Source organism: Chinchilla lanigera, unplaced genomic scaffold (assembly GCF_000276665.1).
Source record: "Chinchilla lanigera isolate Chin_1 unplaced genomic scaffold, ChiLan1.0 scaffold00167, whole genome shotgun sequence".
In the NCBI taxonomy this organism is placed as follows: Eukaryota; Metazoa; Chordata; class Mammalia; order Rodentia; family Chinchillidae; genus Chinchilla; species Chinchilla lanigera.
In genome coordinates this window covers 1,350,846-1,374,445 of record NW_004955568.1, presented here as the reverse complement: position 1 = coordinate 1,374,445, position 23,600 = coordinate 1,350,846, and the positions used below count along the sequence as shown (strand labels likewise).

The 23,600-nt window shown below is 36.9% G+C and overlaps 1 protein-coding gene across 15 annotated transcripts in view; it reads left to right on the top strand.

Moving 5' to 3' along the window:
• The window catches only part of Pde4dip (phosphodiesterase 4D interacting protein), a 225,299-nt gene that overhangs the window by 171,906 nt on the left and 29,793 nt on the right, over nt 1-23,600 (top strand). For all 15 annotated transcript variants that reach the window (XR_265041.2, XM_013509345.1, XM_013509340.1 and 12 more), the window contains 6 exons: nt 4,052-4,168; nt 4,372-4,509; nt 5,431-5,543; nt 6,673-6,800; nt 16,118-16,206; nt 20,849-21,081. Coding sequence is in view for 14 of the 15 variants with exons in the window: in XM_013509345.1 (XP_013364799.1) it covers nt 4,052-4,168; nt 4,372-4,509; nt 5,431-5,543; nt 6,673-6,800; nt 16,118-16,206; nt 20,849-21,081 (818 nt within the window). In the remaining variant the exon portion in view is untranslated. The remainder of the gene's footprint in view (nt 1-4,051; nt 4,169-4,371; nt 4,510-5,430; nt 5,544-6,672; nt 6,801-16,117; nt 16,207-20,848; nt 21,082-23,600) is intronic.

Genomic DNA, 23,600 nt, shown 5'->3' with positions numbered 1-23,600 from the left:
ACCCATGAAATTAGAATTTAGGAATAAACAAAAAATTTCATTATAACATTAGTATTTATTGAGTGCTCATTATATGCAGTGCATTGTGCCAAGTTTTTAAACTAGTGCCCATGTTCACAAAGCTACGTAAAATATGTGGCATTGGCTCCATTATAGATGAAAAAGCAAAGCTCCAGTGGTGTAATTGGTTAGCACCCGGTACTTATAGATGAAAAAGCTAAGACATAAATTCATTAATATAGGGTGGGGATTAGTCATATAACTAATAAATGCTGGAGCTGAAATTTTAAGCTCAGGTCTTTTGTGACTCTACATATTTCCTAAAATGTTATTTCCTGGAACACATATTTTTCCCACGTTATGCTTCAACCTTTTCTATCAGTAGAATTTTATCAGTTTTCTCAGAAGAGAATCTCTTCCCCTCTACCTTCCCTGTAGAGCCAGTTACATGTCCAGCTATGATACAGAAGACATTTCAGGACCACAGTGTAGAATTAAAGAGTAAAATTAAAAACTTACATGTGCTATGGTATCTACTTTAGCAGGTCAGTCAGTGTCATGGGTTCCTAACTTAAGTTTAGCTAGCTCAGTTCCTCCCTTTTTCTACCTTTTTATATTGATCTGTGGTATAAAATCTGTGTTCATATTTGTGATGAAATTGTCGTAGTATATCTCTTGATTTCATTACCATGTTTTCTCTTACAGACTTATTTTGTGTGGCTCAATTAGTTTTGAGGATATGAGAATATGTGTCATTTTAAAAATGCTGATTTAAAAATCCCCTAGTTCATCTCTCTTTTTTGGGGGGGAGTCTACTTTATCAATTAGCTGGTTATAAATGTCAAATATTTTAGTTTCTACAAGAGATACCTATTTTGCTCATATAGGGAGTAATGTGACTTTTGGATTCTGTCCTTTATTTGCAGGATCATAAAATTGTAATATCTATAAATAGGTATTTTTGAATGAATCATATTTAACTATTGCTTAACTTTATGTATCCTTTCATCTCTCCACTTCTAAGTCCAGTGGCCATATAAATCATCACATTCCTTCTGATATTAGATAATTATCAAAAACTGCAGATTTTCCCATATTTTAAACTCCTACAGTCTTGTGGTAGTAGAACTAGCAGTAGTTATCATTTGTTGATTCCCTATTGTGTGCCTAGCCCCCCAAAATAAATAATATTCCCATTTTATTGTTGAGCAAGCCAAGTCTCAGTTTGTTCATTCGTTTATTTATTTTTGTATTTTTTTAGACAGGGTCTCACTATGTAGTTGAAGCTGGCCTTGAACTTACTATGTAGTCCAGGATGGCCTTGAACTCATGGTGATCCTCCTACTTCAGCATCCCAAGTGCTGGAATTACAGGCATTCACAACCATACCCAGCCAAACTCTCAGTTTAAATGTCATGTCAAGTTTATGCAAGGATTTAAAACCAGTGTTAGTTTGACTGCAGAACTTCATTGTGTTGCAATAATGTTTTCTTCCTCATGTTTTCATTTTCTTTAGTGGAGCAAACACTTGGGTATGTAATAATAAAAGTGCCTCAAGAAGAACCAATGAATAGCCCTCTTTTCATAGCTAAGTGCTGAACAGATTGGTAAATAAAACAAATCAGTAGCAGAAAATCTGATACAATATCAACTTCATTGGTGACAAAATCTTAGGTAGAGAATTTAATACAAGAGCCAAATGGCCTGCTAGCCAGCCTGCAGAATTCAAGAGATGGACCTACTCAGGCAGAATTAGCAGGGAACTACATAGTAGGGAACTGCCTGCCCTTTGAGATGCACTGGTGAAAAGCAGGCTTCCTGTAGGCAGCTGTTTCTGAAGAACGGAAGAGAAGAGCTAAGTCAAGCATGCCTGATGTATTCTTCCACTGTGTACCATTCAAACAAACCCCTCTCTCTCACTAGGGCTGAGTGATTAAAGGGCTGGGCATGGGGGAAAGGGGAAAAGAAGGAAGGAGGAAGGGAAAAGGAAAAAAATATATATATAGAGAGAGATAGATAGATAGATAGATAGATAGATAGATAGATAGATAGATAGATACAGATGTCATGTCAAGTTTATGCAAGGATTTAAAACCTATATAGATATCTACATTTAAAACCTGTACAGATGCCATGTCAAGTTTATGCAAGGATTTAAAACCTATATAGATATCTATATTTAAAACCTGTACATCTTAGCTGTCTTGTCTGTGTATGTATATAGCTAAGATAATTATACTACCAATTTCTGTTAGTTCATTAAAAAGAATGGTTTGTGCCTATATTGTTTGATTAATTTTTCATGCCTATATCTTGTAATCTGAGCAAATACTTTGAAGATAATAATACACAATGTATTGGCCATTGTTGATCTATTACTGTGTTTTGAAATTCAGTATCATTGTTTTTATTGTTTGTTTCTCTTTAAAATAAAATTTTTAAAAATTAAAAAGAAAATAAAGGGCTGGAGAAAGTTCAGGAATTCCAGTAACTGAGCTCCTTCAGCGTGGAAAGAAAAGTAGAAGTTGGCCAACCAATTAAATCATAGGCATATAATGATACTATAAGCATTGATGGAATTAGAAGATATACAAATAAAATTCTTACTGCTTATAATTTAAATTTTATATGTGTAAGAAAAGAGATATTGCTTCCTTTAGGAAGGTTAGTTATACCTTAAGATAGCCTGTATACCATGTCTTTACCTGCCGCACCTAGCATTTTAAAATTTTTCTTAGAATAATTCTTTAAAATGTTTATACTGAAAATAACTTGTTATTACCATAAAAACTACATGGGTATCCTTACAGGAAAAGACATTAGGCCTAGTGGCCTGATTCTGTTTCCTTGAGTTCATACTCTGACTCTATTGCTTATTCGTTCTGTGATTTTAAACCAGTTTCTTATTTTCTGTCTTCATTAATCATCTCATGTGTAAATTGAGGCATAGAAGTCACCTTATCTGTAAATTGAAGAGCAGTTACCCATAGGATTGTTGTTCATTCATCAGATATGTAGGTACCATCTCTAAGCAAGGGCTAACACTGGGGATAGGTAGTGAGCAAAATCAAGAAGCTCCCTCTCTGAGTTTATGTAGTTAATTTCTACTAGGGGCAAAACAACAAATACGTTATTACAGATTATAATAAATGATATGAGGACGTAACATGGACAGGGACCATTTTAGATAAAATGGCCAAAAAAGGCCTCTTCCTTGAGTATGTGAAGTAAGCTGGTACCCAAGAATGAGGAAGAGGCAGCCCTTGACAAGATATTTTGGGCCTGGGGAATAATAGGTAAAAAGACCCTGAGTCAAAAGAAATTCTGCCGGGAAAAGGAAAGGTCTGGTGTGCCTGAAGGGTCAAGAATGAGGAGTAAAGTGGCAGATGCTGGAGTGAGAGAAGGAGGTATGAGCCAGATCACTAGGTTTGTCAAAAGGACTAAATAGAAGGAAAGCATTTATCACGTGCCTGGGACATGGTGAGCATCCAGTAAATGCTAGTAGGGACAGTTCTTCTGATTTTTAGTGAACTTTGTCGTAATCAGTATTTGTCATTTTCTGGTGAAGAGGGAAGGAAGATCCAATTCTTAAAGTGTGGACTTTACAGTGCTAATTTTTGGTAAGGTTTCTTCATAGATGCCAACATGTTCCTTAGCAGGAAGCATGTTATGTTTGGTGATCTCTGATAATGTAAGCAGTCGTTGCTGCTTGATGGCTTTTTAAATCAGTGAGAGTTGCAAAATGGAGCCATCTAATCCTATCATATTTTGATCTATTAACTGAAATATTTACATAAAGAAAAACTTTATTTCCTGCTGCTGATGAATTCTTATATATCCTAACAAACATCATTAAAAACATTATCACAGCTTCTCATAAAGTACTCTTTGGTACCACAGTGCATGGCTGTATAAATTTGATATAGTGGTGCACCATTCACGTTCTAGTTTTCTCTTGCATTATTGGTTGCCAGTGATGTGATATTAAGTTGTAAATGTGACAGGTATTATTTCCTCTGTCCACTGACTCCACAATTTCTTCCCTTCCCAGATGGAACTTTCTGCTCTTCAGTCTATGATAGCTGTGCAAGAGGAAGAGCTGCAGGTGCAGGCTGCTGATCTGGAGTCCCTGACCAGGAACATACAGATAAAAGAAGACCTCATAAAGGTCTTTCAGAACTTTTTGTAGACCATTGGAAATGTTTGCAGTTCAGAGTATCTGTGGGGCACCTTCAAAATAGGGATATAATGAGCCCCTTAGCCAGTTTGTCAGTCTCTTACTTGAAAGTATAGTGGGCTCTTTCAAGAGAATTTCCCTTCTCCCCTAAATAGTGTTTTTATTGCTATGTTTATATCTGTACTTATTTCTAGGACTTGCAAATGCAGCTGGTTGATCCTGAAGACATTCCAGCTATGGAACGCTTGACCCAAGAAGTCTTACTTCTTCGAGAAAAAGTTGCTTCAGTAGAATCTCAGAATCAAGATATCTCAGGAAACCGAAGACAACAGGTAAGTTATTACAGTGTAAGCTATTTTTTTATTTGGAATAAATGATTGAAAGCCTGTTAAATAGGCTAACTACTTACGAAGAGGTCAGCTGATGCTATTTCATAGGGAACCCATGCTCCACAGTTTGCTGCCGTGGTCAGTGGCAGCCATAGATATCACTTTCTGACATTTGTAGTTCTGAAATGAGCAGCAGTTATTCCTCACTCTCATAAGTATGTCACCTCCCTCTCCACAGAATCCTCATCTACCTTCATTTAGCTGTATTCAGATCCAGCCCCATTAAAAAAAGAAAAACAAAACTTGTGTCTGTCCCTTTTCAATATCAAACTTTAAAAAAAAGATTTCCTTATCTATACTCCCTCTCTACATTATTACCTCTCTCACTACTCGTCTTGCTCCAACCTGACTTTGAATTTTATCCTAAACAGATCTTTTCCAGTTACACATCATCATAGTCATCTTTATAGCACAAGTCATAGCTCACAGTGTTACATGACGAATGTCTTTTCCCCGTGCTAGATAGTAAGTTTTTTTCCTAGAACTGAACAGAGCCTATTACATAGAAGGTGCTTAATAAATACTGAATAAATAAACACTGAAACTTCCTGTTTTGTGTTTCCCTTGTATTCATCCTTTCTTTCTTGCACTCTGTTTTCGTAGCATCTTTCCTATGCTTCTGGCTTCTTTCTCCCTTTTTTATTCTTGCTCCTATGTGTGAATTTGGCTTTAATGATTTAAAAAAACTATAAAGTGAAAATGACTGTGACATAGATTTGAAAACTGTAAAATACTGCAGAAAGCTTATGTGAGATTGTTTTAATCATAGTATGTGCAAATGCATTCTTTTTGTCTCTTCCTCAGGACTAATTGTGGTTTTCTGTCTCTCCTTGCTGCTTGTATGTTGCTTCTCTCTTTCCATAGTTGCTGCTGATGCTAGAAGGACTCGTAGATGAACGGAGTCGACTTAATGAGGCCTTACAAGCTGAGAGACAGCTTTACAGCAGTCTGGTGAAGTTCCATGCCCATCCTGAGAGGTAAGAGAGTGACTTTTCCCTTTTTAAAAAGTTTTTTTCCTTTTATTCTTTTTATTTCTTTTTTTCTATTAAGTAGAGGTGCTTATAATGCCAAAAGGGAGAGAAAGGCAGCTATTCAGTTTGTCATTTTTAAGTGGATTGCTCTGAGCCTCAATGTCTAATTCTTAAGTTAGGATGGTATGTATTTTTCATAGCTTTTGCCTAGATTCAGAAGATAGGTTAGGTACTTAAAGCAGTGCCTTTCATTTAAGCACTCAGTGTATGTTCCTTTCTTTTCTGCTCCATGTCCTCTTAAAAGCTGTTCTGTTATGAAAGTAATAAATAATGCTGGTAACCACTTAATATCATTACATAACATTGAAGAAAACATACTCATTGTGATGGCCTAACCCCAGAATCACTGATGGCCATCATTATGAATATATTTTCTTATGCTTCTTGAATTTGGTCATGTATATTATATCTTTCTGTTTAATTTTATATTCCCTTTTTATCTTTCTCGTTTTGCCTTCCTGCCTAGTCCTTTATTCTCTTTTATAGTTTTTATTCTTTTGTTATTCACTTTCTTTTAATTTCTTACTGGGTTTTTAAAATGTTTTCTTTTTACCTCAGGAAAATGAATCAGAGGAAATGTATGATAGGATCCCTTGCTTGTGTTACCTTTTAAAGAGCTTCTGGATCTGTAGTCTTTGTGAGCTGGCTTCTTTTTCAGAGCACTGTCACATTTGGTTACAAATGAAAAAGTAGATGTCCTCAATAGCAGCCTTGCTTCAGGCCAGCCTTGCTTCATTTTATTTATTTTTCACAAACTAAAGCTTTCAAATAATGAAATTTCTCTTATGTGGGCTATAGGAGTGTGAAATCAATCCTAGGAGCTATAATTTTATGTGAGATTGGTCCAGAATCTCACCTAAAAGGACAATTTGAAAGAAAGGAACGGGCTTGCTATTCTACCAACAATGAACACACATGCCTCAACCAAAGACTACATTCATTTATTATGTATTCTGGAGAACAAGCACTTAGTCTCATGGCCTTGAGTGGCATTGATGGCTCTTTGGAAACAGTATGAGGACTCCTTACGGTCTATAGCTAATCCATTTCCCTTCCATGTGGCATGTTTAATCAGCTCTGAGAGAGACCGAACTCTGCAGGTGGAATTGGAAGGAGCCCAGGTGTTACGCACTCGGCTAGAAGAAGTTCTTGGAAGAAGCCTGGAGCGCCTAAGCAGGCTGGAGACCCTGGCCGCCATTGGAGGTGGGGAACTGGAAAGTGTGCGAGTTCGTCACAAGCATGCCTACTGAGCATTGGCTGGTCAAACTGCAGCCCAGGATGGAGAACCTTGTTTTCACTAACCAGAAAGCCTGTCTGACTTGGGAGAATTAAATGGTGACTTACTAATAATAGAATTGATATAAGTAATATCAACTACAAAGTGAAACTCACTTTAGCCTACTTGTATTTCACTGTACGTATCTTTTAATTAAATGGTAGAGGTTACAAAGTGTATTTGCACATTTAAAATCATTCTATTTTAGTTTTTCCATGAATATTCATTCCTTTCCCTAGTCATTCCTTCTCATTTCCTTATCCCTTCTGTGGGCCAATAAAGTTTATTCCTCCCCCACTTTCATAATCCATATGATATGTTCCATATCATTTCATAAATGCATGTGTGTGTATTATTTTTGCCATTCAATCAACTCCTGCTCTCTGAGAGCTGTTTTTACAACCAAGTAAAAGAATAAAATAAAAATTTTACAATGAGAGAGAAAGATTGAAAGAGTCTATAAGAATGACTTTGCAGGAGTGGTCAAATCTTTATCAGAAGGTAATTAAAATGATTCTAGTCTTAGGCCACATTAAAGAGTAGAGAGAAACACTAATGTGTTTCTAGTAAACTTTTACCTCTAATGTTGTTTCACAGTTGGCAATTGAATGACACAGGTGAAATAATGGTGGTGCATATTAATTTTTTTATTTGTCCCTTCAATTTTGTTATAACAAGGGCATTCTGTGTAGTCAGAACATGACTTTAAGAATGGTCTGTAGTCAGATTCTCTGTGTGAAAAGATAATTGTCAATGTAATATCCCCCTTTGAAATCAGTATTTACCACATAACTCGGGATAGCCAGAGAAAAATACTTCTCTATTTCCATGTAAAGGTACTGGATAAAATACTTTTCATTAGCTCATGTGTGTACACTTCTCTGTATTAAAATACGTAATGAGCTTTAGGCTGTAAGTGCTTGAGTAATTTAAAATGAAATGCCACAAATCTGTATTTTTAGGTTTTACTCATTGTGTTGGTGCTTTCTTGTGGCAACATGAGAACTGCAAAGAAAGGACACCAAAGATTGTGTCTGGTATCTTAAATGTCAAGAGTTGGAAAAGTAACGAGCATTACTGTGGAGCTTTGTGAGTCCAACACCGTGAGGTTTTTTTTATTTCTGTGGCATATAAGTTTCCTAGATTGGAAGCTGAGTTTCAGTTACTTTAAACATGGAATTAAAGAAACATGATTTCTAGTTTCCTAAGTATGATGGAGCAGCCTTTCTAAGCTGGGTGGGTCACAGTGATTTTTGTTTTTCTGTTTTTTACATGGCCCTTTGTTTCTTTTGCATTCTTCTGCTGACATTGCCTGCATTACATCCTAAATTCCATCCGAGCTTCTGCAACCTTACCTGTGCCAATAGTAGAACACTAGTCAGAATAAAGTGACCTGGAGAAAATGTTCTACTGGATAAACGCCCTGGAATCTTTTGATTAAATACAGCAGTTTGCAAAGATTGATAACAATATGTTATGATATTAGTCACCTTAGAGTTAAAAGGAGTAACATAATGGACAAGACATAGGAAATGTAAGTGGAACCATCTACCTTTTGTAGTCTCCCCATCTGAAGAGACCCTTTCCTGAACAAAACTTTAAGTTAAACTTCACTCCACAAGAAAGGAAGAGGATAATGGAGTTGAGCTGTAGAAATGTCAACCCATTGAAGACTAATCTGTTGTCATTATAACAAGGCATTTAGGAAATATCTTCCCTTAATTATACTAATAGACTAAGGAAATGTTCTGTGTGTGCTATTAAGTTTCAACCATGTGTGATTCTTAGGTCCTAATAGTGATTATAGTAATTTATGTTAGCGATTGCTATTACTGTCAACCTCCAACAACAGTAGATTGGTAGAAGGATAAATCAAGAGTTTGATCTTGGTGCAATACATGTGACTAAAACCTGGTACTAACTTTCTGGTCTTCATAGCTGGAATGAGACTTCAAAACAGTGCTACCTGGAGAGAGGTTACTTACTGATCTAACAAGTTTGTGTGATAACTTGACATCTAATGATTAGAGCACACAATTCTAATTTCTAATTTTTGTTTGTAACCCAAAGACAGATGATGTTGTGATTAGATACACCATGCACATAATCATGTGTAGCATGATATAATACACTTCCATTTCTCTCTTTAGGAGCATAGATTTACTGGATTATTCTACCTTTGTCCAGGATTTTTTCAACACTGTAATAATTTTAGATAAAGCATTATATGCATACAGAAGCTTGTGCTTGAATAAAAAAGAACATCTTGGGAGAAAATCAATGAAATAAATTTTTACTTAGGCCATGCTTAATTGGAAACATAGAACTTCGAAAAATCCTTACTCAGAGATTTCTTTTGTCTCACATTTCCTTCTGAATAGTAGTAATATGTAGACTAAAGGCTTTTAATCATTTTTAGAACTATAGAGTTGAAAAAGACCTCTAAGAGGATTTATTTAATGAGTGAAGGATGCCCTTATGACAGATATTTTCCTTCTCTGTTGCAGGTTTTTTTGTTTTTATGGAGCTAGGAATTGAGCCTAAAAGCTTTGTGTGTGGTAGGCCGCTGAGCTATACCCCAGCCCTTCTACTCTAGGTTTAAATTACTGAAATATGAAGACTTTTAGAACCTAATAGAAGCCAACATTTGTTTGATCTCTTTTTGCTAATTTGCCAATTTATAACTTTTTTGGGAACTCATGATTGGGCCATTTTAATATGATGCCTGTGATGGAGATACTTTTATCCCCTGTTCTCCATTCCTGCTCACCCACTTCTCTTCATTCAGGAGTGCAGAGAAGCAATATTAATTCTTACACAGGGTAAATTTTTCTTTGTTCATGCTTTTAAAAAGATGTTTCAGTTACATTACATATAATCACACATCTATTAAGGGTCAAAAAAAAATCTTAACCTCCATATAAAAATCTTAACTACTCCAAAAGAAGTAGTTTCTTTACAAGATTGTTCAGTATATTCTGCTTACACAGTTTATACATGAGTGACCTCTGTGGCAGATATCTAAAAGACCTGTAATTTTAATGCTTATTTATGTTTCTAATTCAGTATCTAGGTAGTAAGAAGTTGGATTTTTACCTTTGAGTATTGATTTCAATTTCCTCTACTTTAAACTTCAAGCTTGGTCTGGAATTTTCCAACTGGGGAAAGAAACAACAGATCACATTACAGCAAAAATTGTTCTTTTCTTCAAGAAGTAAAGGTTGACCCACCTCACTAAAGCTATTTTTTTCCTTTGGGCTGTAATTCTTAGGACAATTTAATATTTTTGCTTTCCTTGAGAGCTAGTATTAGAATACTAATACTGGGGGAGGTGGTACAGAAAAGTCACAGAATCTTCAAAGTTGTGATTCCTGAAAAATTCAAGTTACCTCCTCAGCAAGGACCCCAGATAGTATTAGGCAGGTCTGCAGCCAGCATCCTGCAGGGAAAGTTGACAAATTTCTTGTGAGTTGGGAAAAAAATATTGGTAATCCATACACAAATATTAAACCACACATATTTCCATCTTGCCTTGAGGAAAGCGTATATGGGAGGTACAATAAATGAAATAGTTTTCTTTTTCAGACATTAACATCTTGTGAGATACGAGCACATATTTTCTAATTTTTCTTAGGCTGAAGCTCAGCGTTTCTTTTTCTTTTAGTGAAATAGAGCAATTTGTACTCTAGCAAAAAAGCAACATCTAGGCATATGGGGCTCATATATGGCAACCCATTAATGAAAACTAGAAGGAATGAATCGGTAGGTAATACACTGAAGTTATCTCTGTAAGGCAAATAGTTTCTCAGTGTTAATGTATTTTGGAACATGGATTTAAACCACTCCCTTACCACTTGCAGCAAGTTGCTTCAATACATTTTATTATGACTGAAAAATAAACATGTTGCTTTTATGTAGTATGAGTTTTGACAAGGTAAGTCCTCAGCTTCTTTATATATAATCACATGGGCAAGGGTGAGTTTCCCAAATACAAAGTTAGGCTTATAATTTGCCTAAAAGCAAATAGGGAACGAAAACACAAAACCCTAGAACTGACAGCACTGATTTTGTCAGGTTCCAAATATGGTAATAATTAAACTTACAAAGTGATGTATTCATATTTTTGGGTTTTTTTATTTGTTGTTTACAGTCAAATTCCAGAAATAAAAATTTGTTTCCTCTTGTAAAAGGATAAAATAGAAAGTTCAGGAACATCAGAGAATGTTTGATCTAAAATAACATGAAGAGTAGGACTGTTAAGTACACAAGACAAATTGGCTTCCTTACTCCAATTCAGAAAGCTAGTTGTATTGCTATTGCTTATAGATTTGTATTTCGTGTGTAACATGAGTGTGCACTGCTGCTTTTTTGCAGTTAGCAGTCATCACTCTAAGATACTGACCTCTCAATCTATAAACTTTAGAAACATATATGTATGCTTTATAAATAATGAATTTCTATGCCCATGAAGTATTATTAATTTAATGAGAAAGCAGTTTTCTTTTATCACTTAAAATTTTGTAGGCTATTGTGAAAAATTAGTGATTCATAACAACTTCAGGTGACAAAAGAAATGACATGTTATATGATCAGAAACTTGGCATTAAATTATTTCTAGGACTTTCCTCACCAAATTAAGTGGTATATTTTTCTCTGGAAGTTTATTTCTTCATGGCACTGTGTTGTTAAACATTTGTACTGAAACAGAGAATGTACTTTTTGATGTATAAGTATTAGAATTTCAACCACTTTAGTTAAGACACAAAAAATTGTTACCCAATAAAAAGTATCAAAGGCCAACAGAAATTATTTGGTTTCATTCTTAAAAGATGTATAAGAGAAGAAGCAAAAAAGGCTCATATCTTTTTTCTTTTCCTTTGTAGGAGAATCAATTTATTGCTCATTGTACTAAAATTCCAACTTCAAATAAGGCTCTGTGGAATGAGTATTTAACTAAAGGAGAGAATAAAAAGAAACCTGAATTTTTCTTCTCCCAAAGAAGTGAGACTAAAGAAACAGCATTGCAGTTTCCCCATAAAAGTGAAGAGCTCATTTATCTTAGAAATCCTTTTCTCACTCTCTTGCCGAAGGAAAGTAGTTAGAAAGGACAGATTTGAGGTTCCAATTGATTCGGTGGGTTGTACCATCTTTTTAAATGTTCTTAGAAAAACTTGCTTGTGTTGAGGAAAAGAGAATGTGAGCAAGAAGAGTTCCTTAACATTACAAATTATTACAGAATAGGTACAGTGGACATATCTTCTGACCTGCCCATGACAGGCCTAATTTACACATGTTCTGGTCATGTTAAGGATAGGTAAACTAGTTTATTGAAGTCACTCTTGAAGAAGGACCTGTAAAATCTGAAGTTTCGTACCCCAAAGAATTCTTTGTATTATACTTTAGTTTTGTAAAGTCACTTGAAATAGCTTCTTTCTGAATAATGTGCAGAGTGCACAACCCTCTGGGCTGAGAGATGTTGGTAATTTATAGACAAAGGTACACAATAAAGCAGCTAGGAGAGCTGACTGTTACTTCAAGCCTCTCACTGAGGAAAACAGGTGTTCAGAAGTGAAGTAAGTACTGGTGGAATGATATCCAGTTGGTAGCGTCAGGGCTAAACCTGTATTTAGCTTCTGTAGTCTTCAACTTTGTCAGCCCTCAACTTTTCAGCCTGAGGACCGCTTTAGTTTATCGTCAACAACAATATTGTTTCAGGGTGAGAGTTACTGAGGACAGATTATGTGGCAAGTACTGTTGTAAACACTTCAAAATCAGCAAATCCTTTGAAGCTCACAGCAACTGTATGGATTGGGTAATACTATTAGTCCTAATTAATGAAACAGTTATAGAAAAGTTTTAACTTGCCTAAAGTCATGTAAGTACAGACAAAAGCAGACTTGATGAATTTTTGATAAGAATAACTTATTTACATAATGCTTAAATTATCACCCAAGGACTTTATCATGCCACATTTTAGAGGTTTATTTGATTTCTTTGAACCTTGTAAAGTCAGATATCTTTTAGAAAATAATTTTCTAAATACAAATAATCGAAATTTTGCTATCACCTCCATTTTGTGTGGTTCAGAGCCTATAAATTTCCAAGAACCACACCTTGAGACCTTCTACCAAAGCCTCAAATAAAAGTTTTAATACAATTTCAGACTTGAAGTGCTAACGTGTAAAACTTAATCTTGCAGAGGCAAGCTAAGTAACAGATTCTTAGCATTCAGAGAAGCCCAAGAAGGAAAACCATTTTATTTCAGATTTTCTCCAACTAAGCAGAAGGTTCATTGATATAGAAAGTATTAGTACTTTTCATTTGAAATGGAAATTTGAAGTATTCCAATATAGCTCTAAGAGTTGTCTTTTGTTACCTTGTAAAAGGTTGCAAAAAGGAATCCTGGACAAAAAAAGTTCTTTTATTTTCATTCATTTAAAAATGAAGCTAGTAAGAGAAATAAGTCTAATGTACACTTAATATACAGAAACTTGTGTAAGACAATTCATTTTATACCCATATTTTCAACTTTATCCCTCAAACACACACACAAAAGAGTTTTAAACATTTTAATTCAAGTTAGTAAGAGGCTGAGCAACCTTTAAGCTTTCATAAATGAAATAACATCAGGTTGTGAGTTAGCTAGAAAAATGAAAGGAAGGTAGGGGGAATAACCCATACTGTAGTTGTTGAGAAGGGCCTTCTTCCTTTGTCACCATCTAATTCCTGATGCAGTCAGAACCGAGGCATCCTGCTTCTGCCCCCACCAATTAAAGAGGGAGCATTATGTAGAAATGCAGTAGGGCACCTGAAAAGCCTACAAAGGTAAGTGAAGGGCAGGAAGTGTCAGGTGAAAACTTTGGAAACCAGTGACAGTCACCTCCCTAATCCCCACTTTACTCCTGGAGCCTAGCATAGGAATCATCTTGGAATATGGGCTTAGCATGGGGTGTACAATCCACCAAGAGTGGTACGGGGTGAGGAGCCTGACCTGGAGCTGAACTTGCTTCAAGCACAGAACCATTCATTTTCTAGCTCAGTACTCAAAAAGGAAACAATATGAAACGTATGTTTTCTTAATCTGTCACTTAGTTGGATAATTTATTTTAAAAAATTGAGACAGTATTTTTCTGTACAGTTCAGACTGGCCTTCAGCTCATGACTCCCCTGACTCCCAAATGCTGGGATTACAAGTGCATGCCGTTACACCTGGCTTACAATTCATTTTTGTTTTCAGAGAAAAATAAGACCATGATTTTTCGTGTTGTATAGCAGAGATTTTCAAAAATAAACATAATATAACGTGGATGTGCAGGTGAATTAGCATCCTGGGTGCAGTGAATTTCAAAGTGGCCAAAGTTTAGGGAGTGTGTTCATTCACCTGCACTCAACCAATATTCTGAGTGATAGGGTTCTGAGGCTGTATTAAAAGAGTCGATGTTGGAAACCCATGCTTTACATTGCTTGGATCTCTAAAGATTCTGAACAGTAGAGAAGCCTCCGTGCAGAGGGCTTTACTGACTAGGGTTCTGCCTTGGTCCCGAGTTAACATAGCTTTTGTGGTACAAATCAGTGAACTTAAACTGTTAGTACTGCATGCTCACTGCTGTATCTCTCTGTACTTTGATGAGATCAGCATGAACCACTACAAATATTGACAGGACCTTGCAGATACCAAGAAATGGAATGTGGGTGGGAACTGCACCTGTTTGCTTCCTCTATGGGAAATAATTTAGGCTTTCTTGAAAAAGATTAAAGGGTAACCACTCTGAAGGTAAATACTCATTTTTCACATAGAGCCTTGCATTCGTGGATGTCTGAGCTCAGGAGCAGCTTGTCTTAGAAGAAAAAGAAAAGAAATGTGGTCTGAAGCAGAAACAATAAATGGTTCCTAACAGTGCAGATATTGACTTTTTTTTAAAAGCAGTGCTGGGGATTGAACCTAGGCCCTCACTCATGCTAGGCAAAATACACTTGATTTGTTGGCATGGCTCTTATATGGACTAGCTGTGTAACCTTGGATAAGCCACCTAATCTCGTTGAGGTTCACTAGTCAGAAGATTTTAACAGGTTGATTGCTGGGGCCAGGGTCAGAACTAGATCTTGAGATTCTCTACCCTAAGCAACTTCTGTAAGATACAAAGACTTTCCTAGTGGATATTCTTTGGCATTTTGAGCAAAAAGTACTGTCATGTGGAGCACGGCTCTCAATTTAAAATCGTATGGACAAAAATCTTTTATTCTAACTAATATAAAAAGGAAAAATGTCATAGATTTGTGCTGTCTAAGATAGTAGCTGCTAGCTGCATGTGGCTATTTAAACATAAATTAACTAACAAAATAATAAATTCAGTTCATCAGTCTCACCACATATCAAGTGCTTAAGAGCCACATATGACCACTGTCTGTTTATATTGGGCCGTACAGAAGCAGAACATTGTCATCATCAAGAAAATTCTAATGGCCAGTGCTGCCCTAGACCTTTGCCCAAACCGCAAACTGTAGCTACATGTTCTTTACATCAGGATAAAGATGTTTGTGCTCTACAGTGAATGTGTCCATCTTTGGAGAATGAAAGGATGGATAAAACTCCATTTGGACAAAGATGTGCAAAAAATCCTTCAGGCAACAGTTACTGGCATTGAACAAGAATTTGAGAGAGAGAGGAGAGGAGGTTAGAGGAAAGAAATAGGAAATCCCTGAATCGTCCTATGGCTCAGATCTTGACTAGTCCTGAACTTCAGCAGGACACTGGAACCCCAGGGGCGGAGTTCCTCAGAGGTATTATCATCCTCTGCACAACTGATCTCTACAATGGAAAAGTGTCAGTAGACCAGGGCTGCCCTAATCCCCAGGAAATGATGGCCCTACTCAGCATGCAGCAATGGGGAAAAGGTTAGTTATGTTTTACTCAGTGTTACTTAAAAGAGGGTTATCACATAGCCAGGAGGAGAAATAATTCAGGATTTTTTCAAACAGTTGAGAGGAGTAACCACTCTGATAATCAGGTTTTTAGATATAGGTCTGTGCAGTCAAAACCAGTTTACATGTTGAGCTTTGAGTTTTAGTAAGAAAGTATCAATGATACAAGGAGAAGGCTGGATTCTACCTTCCCTGGCAACTAGATGGCCATGCATATGGGGAAAGGAAGAAATCAGAGGCAGATGGCAGAGAATGTAACTTTACCTGCTGTGTGGAAGCCATCTGTGGGGGAATCACCTTTCTCTTCTGGACTTACTTCCAGGTGCAGCTGCGGGGGATGACACTGAAGATGCGAGCACTGAGTTCACTGACAGTATTGAGGAGGAGGCTGCACACAACAGCCACCAGCAAGTAAGTCAGAGTCAGGTTCCGCGGTTCCCAGGGAGGAAAGCACACAGCCCTCCTGGGGTCTGATGGTCTCCTGCAGTCCTTGTGCACTGAAGTAAGAAGACATCCTGGTACATATGCTACTTCCCAGTTTATTTCCTGTCCTCCCTGGCTGCCTCTGTAACCCGTATCCTCACTCTGCTTTTTTCTCTAACCCACACTTTTGTTTTTACTATTTGTTCCTTTCTTCTGCTCCTTACCCGCTTCCTACCCACCTCTGCCCCTGTTTATTGTCTGTAGCTATAGCTTGAGAACAATTTTTACATACAAGATAATGAATACTTCCTGTTTTGGGCTTTTGTAACTGACACCCACCACAGAAGACAGGGAGACATCAAGGGGCTGCTGGGGAAGGTAGTAGGGCTGAGGACTGGGAAGAGAATGCAGTCTGAGAAATCCAAGAGGACTGGGATGCCTCCAAAGCAGGGATCTTGAAATTTTATTATCCAGTGGAGGACTTTGCAATACAACCTGACAAACTACCCAGGTTGTGACAAAGTTAATGATCAGCAGATGATACTTCAACAGTAAGCCCCTTGTTGAGCTTCAGAACTTGGTACTCAAGGCTGAAACACTGTTCCCACCCACCATCAGAGAAGGGATGACCAACATGGTCTCAAGTCTAAGAATGAATGCCCTGAACCTCAGAGACTAAGTCACCTGAAGTGATTCCACAGCACTCATTGGAACTCCTAAGTGTCTCTACCTTGTCCACTGACATTTAATAGTCACAACTCTCAAAGGGACCATACCTGTGACTTTAAGTTGTTACATAGAGAGTGGGTCATTGGGGGAAAAAAAACTTCTGTAAATCAGCTGGGATTTTCTAGTGATAGCTTCCTTGGGGTTTTTAGGAAGGAGATATAAGGCTTCCTGGGTCTACCTGTACATCTGTATAAGAAAAAAAAGAAACCATACATCTGTATAAGAAAAAAAAGAAACCATAAAGAGCCAATGAGTTAAAAACAAAACAAAAAAAGCCAGTGAGTAGAGCCCAAATCTTGTACAGTTTGGTAGTCTTTGGCTCTTGAAGGCATGGTTGTCTAGGATACCTTACCTCACACAAGAGTTTCTTTACCTCTACCAAGATCCCTTTTTTGTTGCTGTAGCCAAAACTAACCTCACTTCTCTCCAGTTTCACATCAACTCTACTTCCCTTTTTGCTTGAACAGCCTCTTCGGAGTCTGCCTCACTGATGGATGTGACTGACTTAGTTATGTACACCACTGCCCCTCTGCACAGATGCCTCTGCCTAATACTCCCTGACTCTAATGAGGATCTTGGTTGAGAGAGAGAAACTTGTAGGATGGGTAAATGTCCACTTTAAGACATTTAGACTAGGATATCATCCGGTCACTGATGTGTGTAACATCTGCAGGACAGGATGAACTCCAGAAAAGCAAACAGGAGACACAGACATGAGGAGAGTTAGATTCTGATTGATATAATCTGAAATATTCCAGGTAGTGCAAGTTCTATAGGCAAACTGGTTTCTAAAGTCATTTCTTCCTCAGTTTAGCATCAAGAATATGACCAGACTTTATTTTGAAAGTGTAATCTAACCCTGGAATAAACATTTACATGGGGAATGCTTGCAATATAACTTGGAATAGAAGATATTTAGTATAATTATAAGTTAACAAACTTTTGGATTAGGACTTGATTTGTGATAGAATGTTTTCCTGTTAGATGAAGAGTCTCTTGGGCAAACACCATCTTTCTATCACCTTTCTTTCAAAACCAATCTTCACCTCTGGGTAAGAGGAACCTTCATGTGTAAAGTCATTATAAGTTTACTTCATCTTATCTGGACTTTGGGTTTGTGACTCTCCTGCTACCAGTTAAATAAAGCTTGTTTTGCTGTAACTGTTTGTGTCCATATTCTCAAAAATTTGTTTGTTCATTTCCAGGAAAATGGTCCCTCACATTAAGTTCTGAGTTTCTCCTTGTTGTGCTCTTGGAAGATAAACTATTCTTGACATCAAGCTCCCTGTTTACCCAAAGCATGCATACACTTCTCCTAACAAACACACCAACTATGTGTTCCTGTCCAAGAGTCACCCTCTAGCCAAAGCAAATTGTTTCTTCTTATTTTTTGGACATACTCACCTTAAGAAGCCTCAGGTCTGACATGGTAGTCATTTCTTCCACATGTCTCTCACATAATTCCAATCTCAAACAGATGTAACCTCTATAATAAATACTTAGGGAGTTCCCATGAAAGAAACAAGAGTACTCAACTATTGACTTTCTTCATTTGAACTTTTGCAGTGGAAAAAAGTTAATCAGAAACAAGATTCAAATACAAAGAAATCAGAAGACTATGATTAACCTGAAAAACACTATTTTAAAAAGTTATCTTTAGTATCAAATCATAACTATATACATTAATAGGGTTTATTTATTTATTTATTCATTTATTTATTTGTTGCCATACTAGGTATTGAAACCAGGGCCTTAGCACAGGCTCGGCAAGTTGTTTCCTCCTGAACTACATCCCAGCCTTTCTTATTTTATCTGGAGACACAGAGTCTCTCCAAGTTGCCCAGGCTGGCCACAAACTTGATATCTTCCTCCTATTCAGATAAGAATAAATATTGTGCCTATATTCAAGTATAGGTGATGTTCATTTAATGCTGGTAATGTGCATTTAAGTTAAATTGGTTGTAAAGAGTTTGTATAGAAAGATAGTATCACATAGTTTAAATGAAGGATAGGGCTATAAACTTAAAACAATGGTTTTATCCAGAACTCCGTTCTTTATTATGGTAAGAATGCTTGGTGCCACATGTGAAGAGGCCATTTGCCTAAGCCTGGCAGCAGAGTCTTAGAGACAGACATTGGCAGGAGCCTGCCAAATGTCAGGCTCCCAAACCCCAATTGGGAGTGGATGCTTAGGGACTGAGTATCTGTATCTGTGGATCTCATTCTTTTACAACATGGGTGCACAACTCTTTACAGCCTTCACTACAATACTAAATACTGTTGTACATGCATGCTATGTATGAATTAACCCTACCACAAAGAAGTGGCCTTGATTTCACCATCCTTTGTTATGAGAAATAGCAAAAGTCAATGGATTTGTATCAACCCAAGCTGGTCTGTCAATCAGTGATCCATATAATTTGCTGTGCACCTTGTTCTGTTCAATATCAGTGAAATGAATCAAGGTATAAAGTATATTGTTAAATCTACAAAATTATTCCTAATTAGGTAGCCATTACATGATTTCTAGAAATGCACAGCAAACATTTTAATGGCTTTGATAACAGGGAAATGATTCTGTATAGCCAGAATGAATTTATAAGTAACAAGTACACAAATAACAATATTTATAGAAATAAAAATGTCCTGGAAATAACTGAGAAAATTGGAAGTCAGGCTTGATCTGAAGTTAAATGTAAATCACAAATGCTTCCCCTGAGAGGAAAAAAGAAGACAACGTGACATTCAGATATATTAAGATTAATGTTGGACAAACAGGCTGGAAATCCTTGCGTATACTTAGTATACTAGGGGCTGGGGATTTAGCTCAGCGGCAAAGCGCCTGCCTGGCAAGCGCAAGGTCGTGAGTTCGGTTCCCGGTACCGGAGAAAAACCAAAAAAAAAAAAACAATACTTAGTATACTAGTATACTAATATACTAAGTAGATTATATACTTAGATTTTGATTCTACACTCTGAAAAGCCTGGAAAACAACTAGAGAAAAGTCCAAAATGAATGATAAAATGTCTAAAAGTTCACAAATTTCCATTTTAGGAAATAACCATAGGGTCTGCTTTAATTGAAACATTGAGAAACTATGAGTATCCTCAAAAAAAAAGTATTGAGAAGTCCTACCTTTTCTTCTCACATGCTTAGATTTGTAGACAGAATTCAGCTGACAGTATTGGCACAAATATAATAATCAATATATATATAACTGGCTGCTAAGCAGGGTGGCTTCACTCCAACTTCTCAGTAGTGGTAGGGTATGATTCCCCTGCTGCCAATGAACTAGAGCTTGCTTTGTTTTACCTTCAGCTTCACTCTTGCTCTAATTCTGTGACTGAGTGGTCCTGTTTCCTTCCTGAGTACCCTGGCTGCTCCTTCTCATCTCTTCTGTGGAGTCCAAGTTATAAAGAGGGTCTGGGGCATTGAGACATGGCATACTGAGCCATGACCTTGGCAGTCAGGGACCCCAGTGTTGTGGAGCTGGTGAAGCTTCCTAATTTGTAGGAAGACTTTCAGAGAACCCTGTCCCCACAGAAAGAGAAGAATTGTAACACCTATACTCCCCAGACCTATTTAAAATTCATATGTTTGTTTGTTTTAAATTTTGTGTATGTGCATGCGTGTGTGTGTGTGTGTGTGTGTGTGTGTGTGTGTGTGTGTGTGTTCATCCATCTGTGAATTCTTCTCTTCTCCCTGGCAATAATTCCTCTGATCAACAGATGTGTTCTCCCTGCCAGAACTAGTGTGTAGGACCTTTACAGCTGGAAGGCCTTAGGTGGAAGTTCATTTTAGTTTGCCTTTCTTCCTACTTGAAAGGTGCCCTTGGGAACACATGCTCCTCTTGGATCCTCTTTAATTACCTAACTTCTTTAAACAATGATTTTCTTTCAGCTCATCAAGGTAGCTTTGGAGAAAAGTTTGGCAACTGTGGAGACCCAGAGCACAACTCTTCCTACTCCTTCCCTGGTAGGAGGGGATAGTAACAGGTGTCTTCAGGAGGAAATGCTCCACTTGAAGGCCGAGATCCACCAGCACTTAGAGGAGAAGAAGAAAGCTGAGGGGGAACTCAAGGAACTAAAGTCTCAAATTGAGGAAGCAGGGTTCTCCTCTGTGTCACATATCAGGTAAGACATTTTCCTTAGAGAAGAGGAGCCTACCAACCATGAATCACCATTGCCAGGGACTCACCTTGCAGCCACCAAGGCATGTATGCTGCCATGATGCTATTTGCACCACATTCTAGGCTTAATGTTCTTGAAAATCCTTTAGAGAAAAGTTAATAATATTGGATAATGGCAACTTGGATGTTTTGTTATCCAAACAAACCTGGTCTTAATTCAATATAATTATCCATACATGCCCGTGATATATATGCAGCCATGGGTATATCCTCCTAGTTACATGATTGATATTGTGCTTTTGAAGCGATTGAAACATATAAGGAATCTCCTACTCAAGAAGTTTCACTGCTTAAACTTCACATGCAAAACCAGAACAGTCTGTAATGGAGGAGGATTTATATAGAGGCCCTCCATCTCCACTCAGCTCCCGCCCTCCTAGAAGCATGAGTACCTGAATCATGGAATAGCAATTTTAATCATCTCTGATGCTTCATCAACATTATAAAGTGGCAAGTAGCTAATTTATTGGCTAGACTTGATACTCTTTCAATGACTTTTTATCAAAAAGTGCTTGAGAAACATATTGAAACATATAAGACTAATCCATATATTAGGGGCTAGGGACTTAGCTCAGTGGCACAGCGCCTGCCTGGCAAGTGCAAGGTAGTGAGTTCAATTCCTGGTACTGGAAAAAAAAAAAAAAAAAGACTAATCCATGTATTAATTTACCCCTGAGGGATCTAATCACCATGACCTGTTGTTTAGAGTACAACTATACAGGGGTGTAACTTCTAATTCATGATTTATTCTTACTCTGTATATCCCATGTCACTTCAACTTCTTTGAATAATGTTAGCACTTGGCACCCATCCTACTGTCCTTGCTTCCCAGTTAACAAAACTCAGACCTAGAAAAGCCCAAGAGACTAACTCAGAATTGCATAATGGTCTATGGCTGGAACCCTGGAAACTGTTTTTTTTTAACACCTAACCCTTTCTTCTATATATTATATGTTTTATCAAAGAATTTTTAAACATTCTTATAAGTATTCTAAATATTGGTTCTATTATGCTGAATTATCATAATTTAAATTTTCATAACTTTAATTCTACTTAAGTTAAAGCATAAGTTTTGCTTTAACTTCTGTGTGTGTAAATTTCAATGAGATGTCATGCATACATGACAGTACATCTCTTTAGATGCTACATGCCATGTGTAGAGTACCTTCATGGGTTTTCTTTTTTTTTTTAATTTACAAACCTGAAACTGATTTGTTTGACTTACCACCCAAAATTAAGCAAGAATTACTAATGTATAATGTATTATACATAATGGATAATGTAAAATATATAATCTGTGTAATCCCTCATCCATCCTTTCAAGAATATTTTGTAGATCTCTGCTTTCATAATTTTGTTCTGTGAAAATATAGGGGGTTTACCCCAAAACATAAATTTATAACATAATGTTAAATATTCTTTTTCATACTACACATGTCCCTTTCTCTCTCTCCTACATTCCAGTTTTGGTAACACACCTGCCTCCTACCTTTCCACTGAAAAACTGCCTCATAGATAGTTTGTCTGAGTTCTGTATCCTAAAATATTTTCTTCCCTGAATCACATCAGACAAGTTCTGCTCTGACTTCAGGATTCCAAGAAATCCAGTGTAGGTACATGGCCAACTCCAGACACTTAGGCTGTGAATTACTTATTAGTTTTGTCTCTTCTGGTTCAGCGTTCTCAGTGGAGCATGCTTAAGAATCACCTATGGAACTTAAGTGGAATGCAGAGTCATAGCCTCAGCTGTAAAGCACCTCAGGAATCTCTGCTGTTGATATTTCTCAGGTCCACAGATATACTACAGCAAGGATCAAATGATTTCTGCATTGCAGAGCCTGAGCTAATCATGCCTTATGTGTAATTTCATTAACACCTACTAATGCTATAACACTTATGTAAAACATGTCATAATCCTTATTTTATATGAAAAGAAACTGAGGCTCAGAGAGGTTATATGAATTGCCTTGTGAAAGTCATGGTTTTTATTGCTTCCATTCAACCCCAGCAAAGGATTTGTTGGGGGGAAAGGGTATAGCTTTGTTGAAAATTAGTTGTTTGAGACAATTTTATTTCCTCAAAAATAAAAATTTTATATAGCAGGTACTTCTGGGCCCTGGGGGTGCAGAGCGAGCAGATCAGACATAGTTCCTGCTCCCATGAAGGTTAACTATTATCACATGAACCAAGCATAGCAAATTACTATATAAGCACATCTAGATTAAAATTAATTAGTATTATTTGTTTTTCTGTGTCCCTAGATCTCAATTTATTAGTTAGTAGTTTAAGACTGATTACAATTAATAGAACTGTAGAATCCATAATGGTAAATTAGTCATATTTAAGGTCTTCATACTTTTTACTCCATAGTGTAGGTACCTTTGTGTATCCAGAGGCCACTGAAAATTAGAACCTATGAGACTGTGTGACAAAGTAAAAAAAAAAAAAACAACAACAGACCGG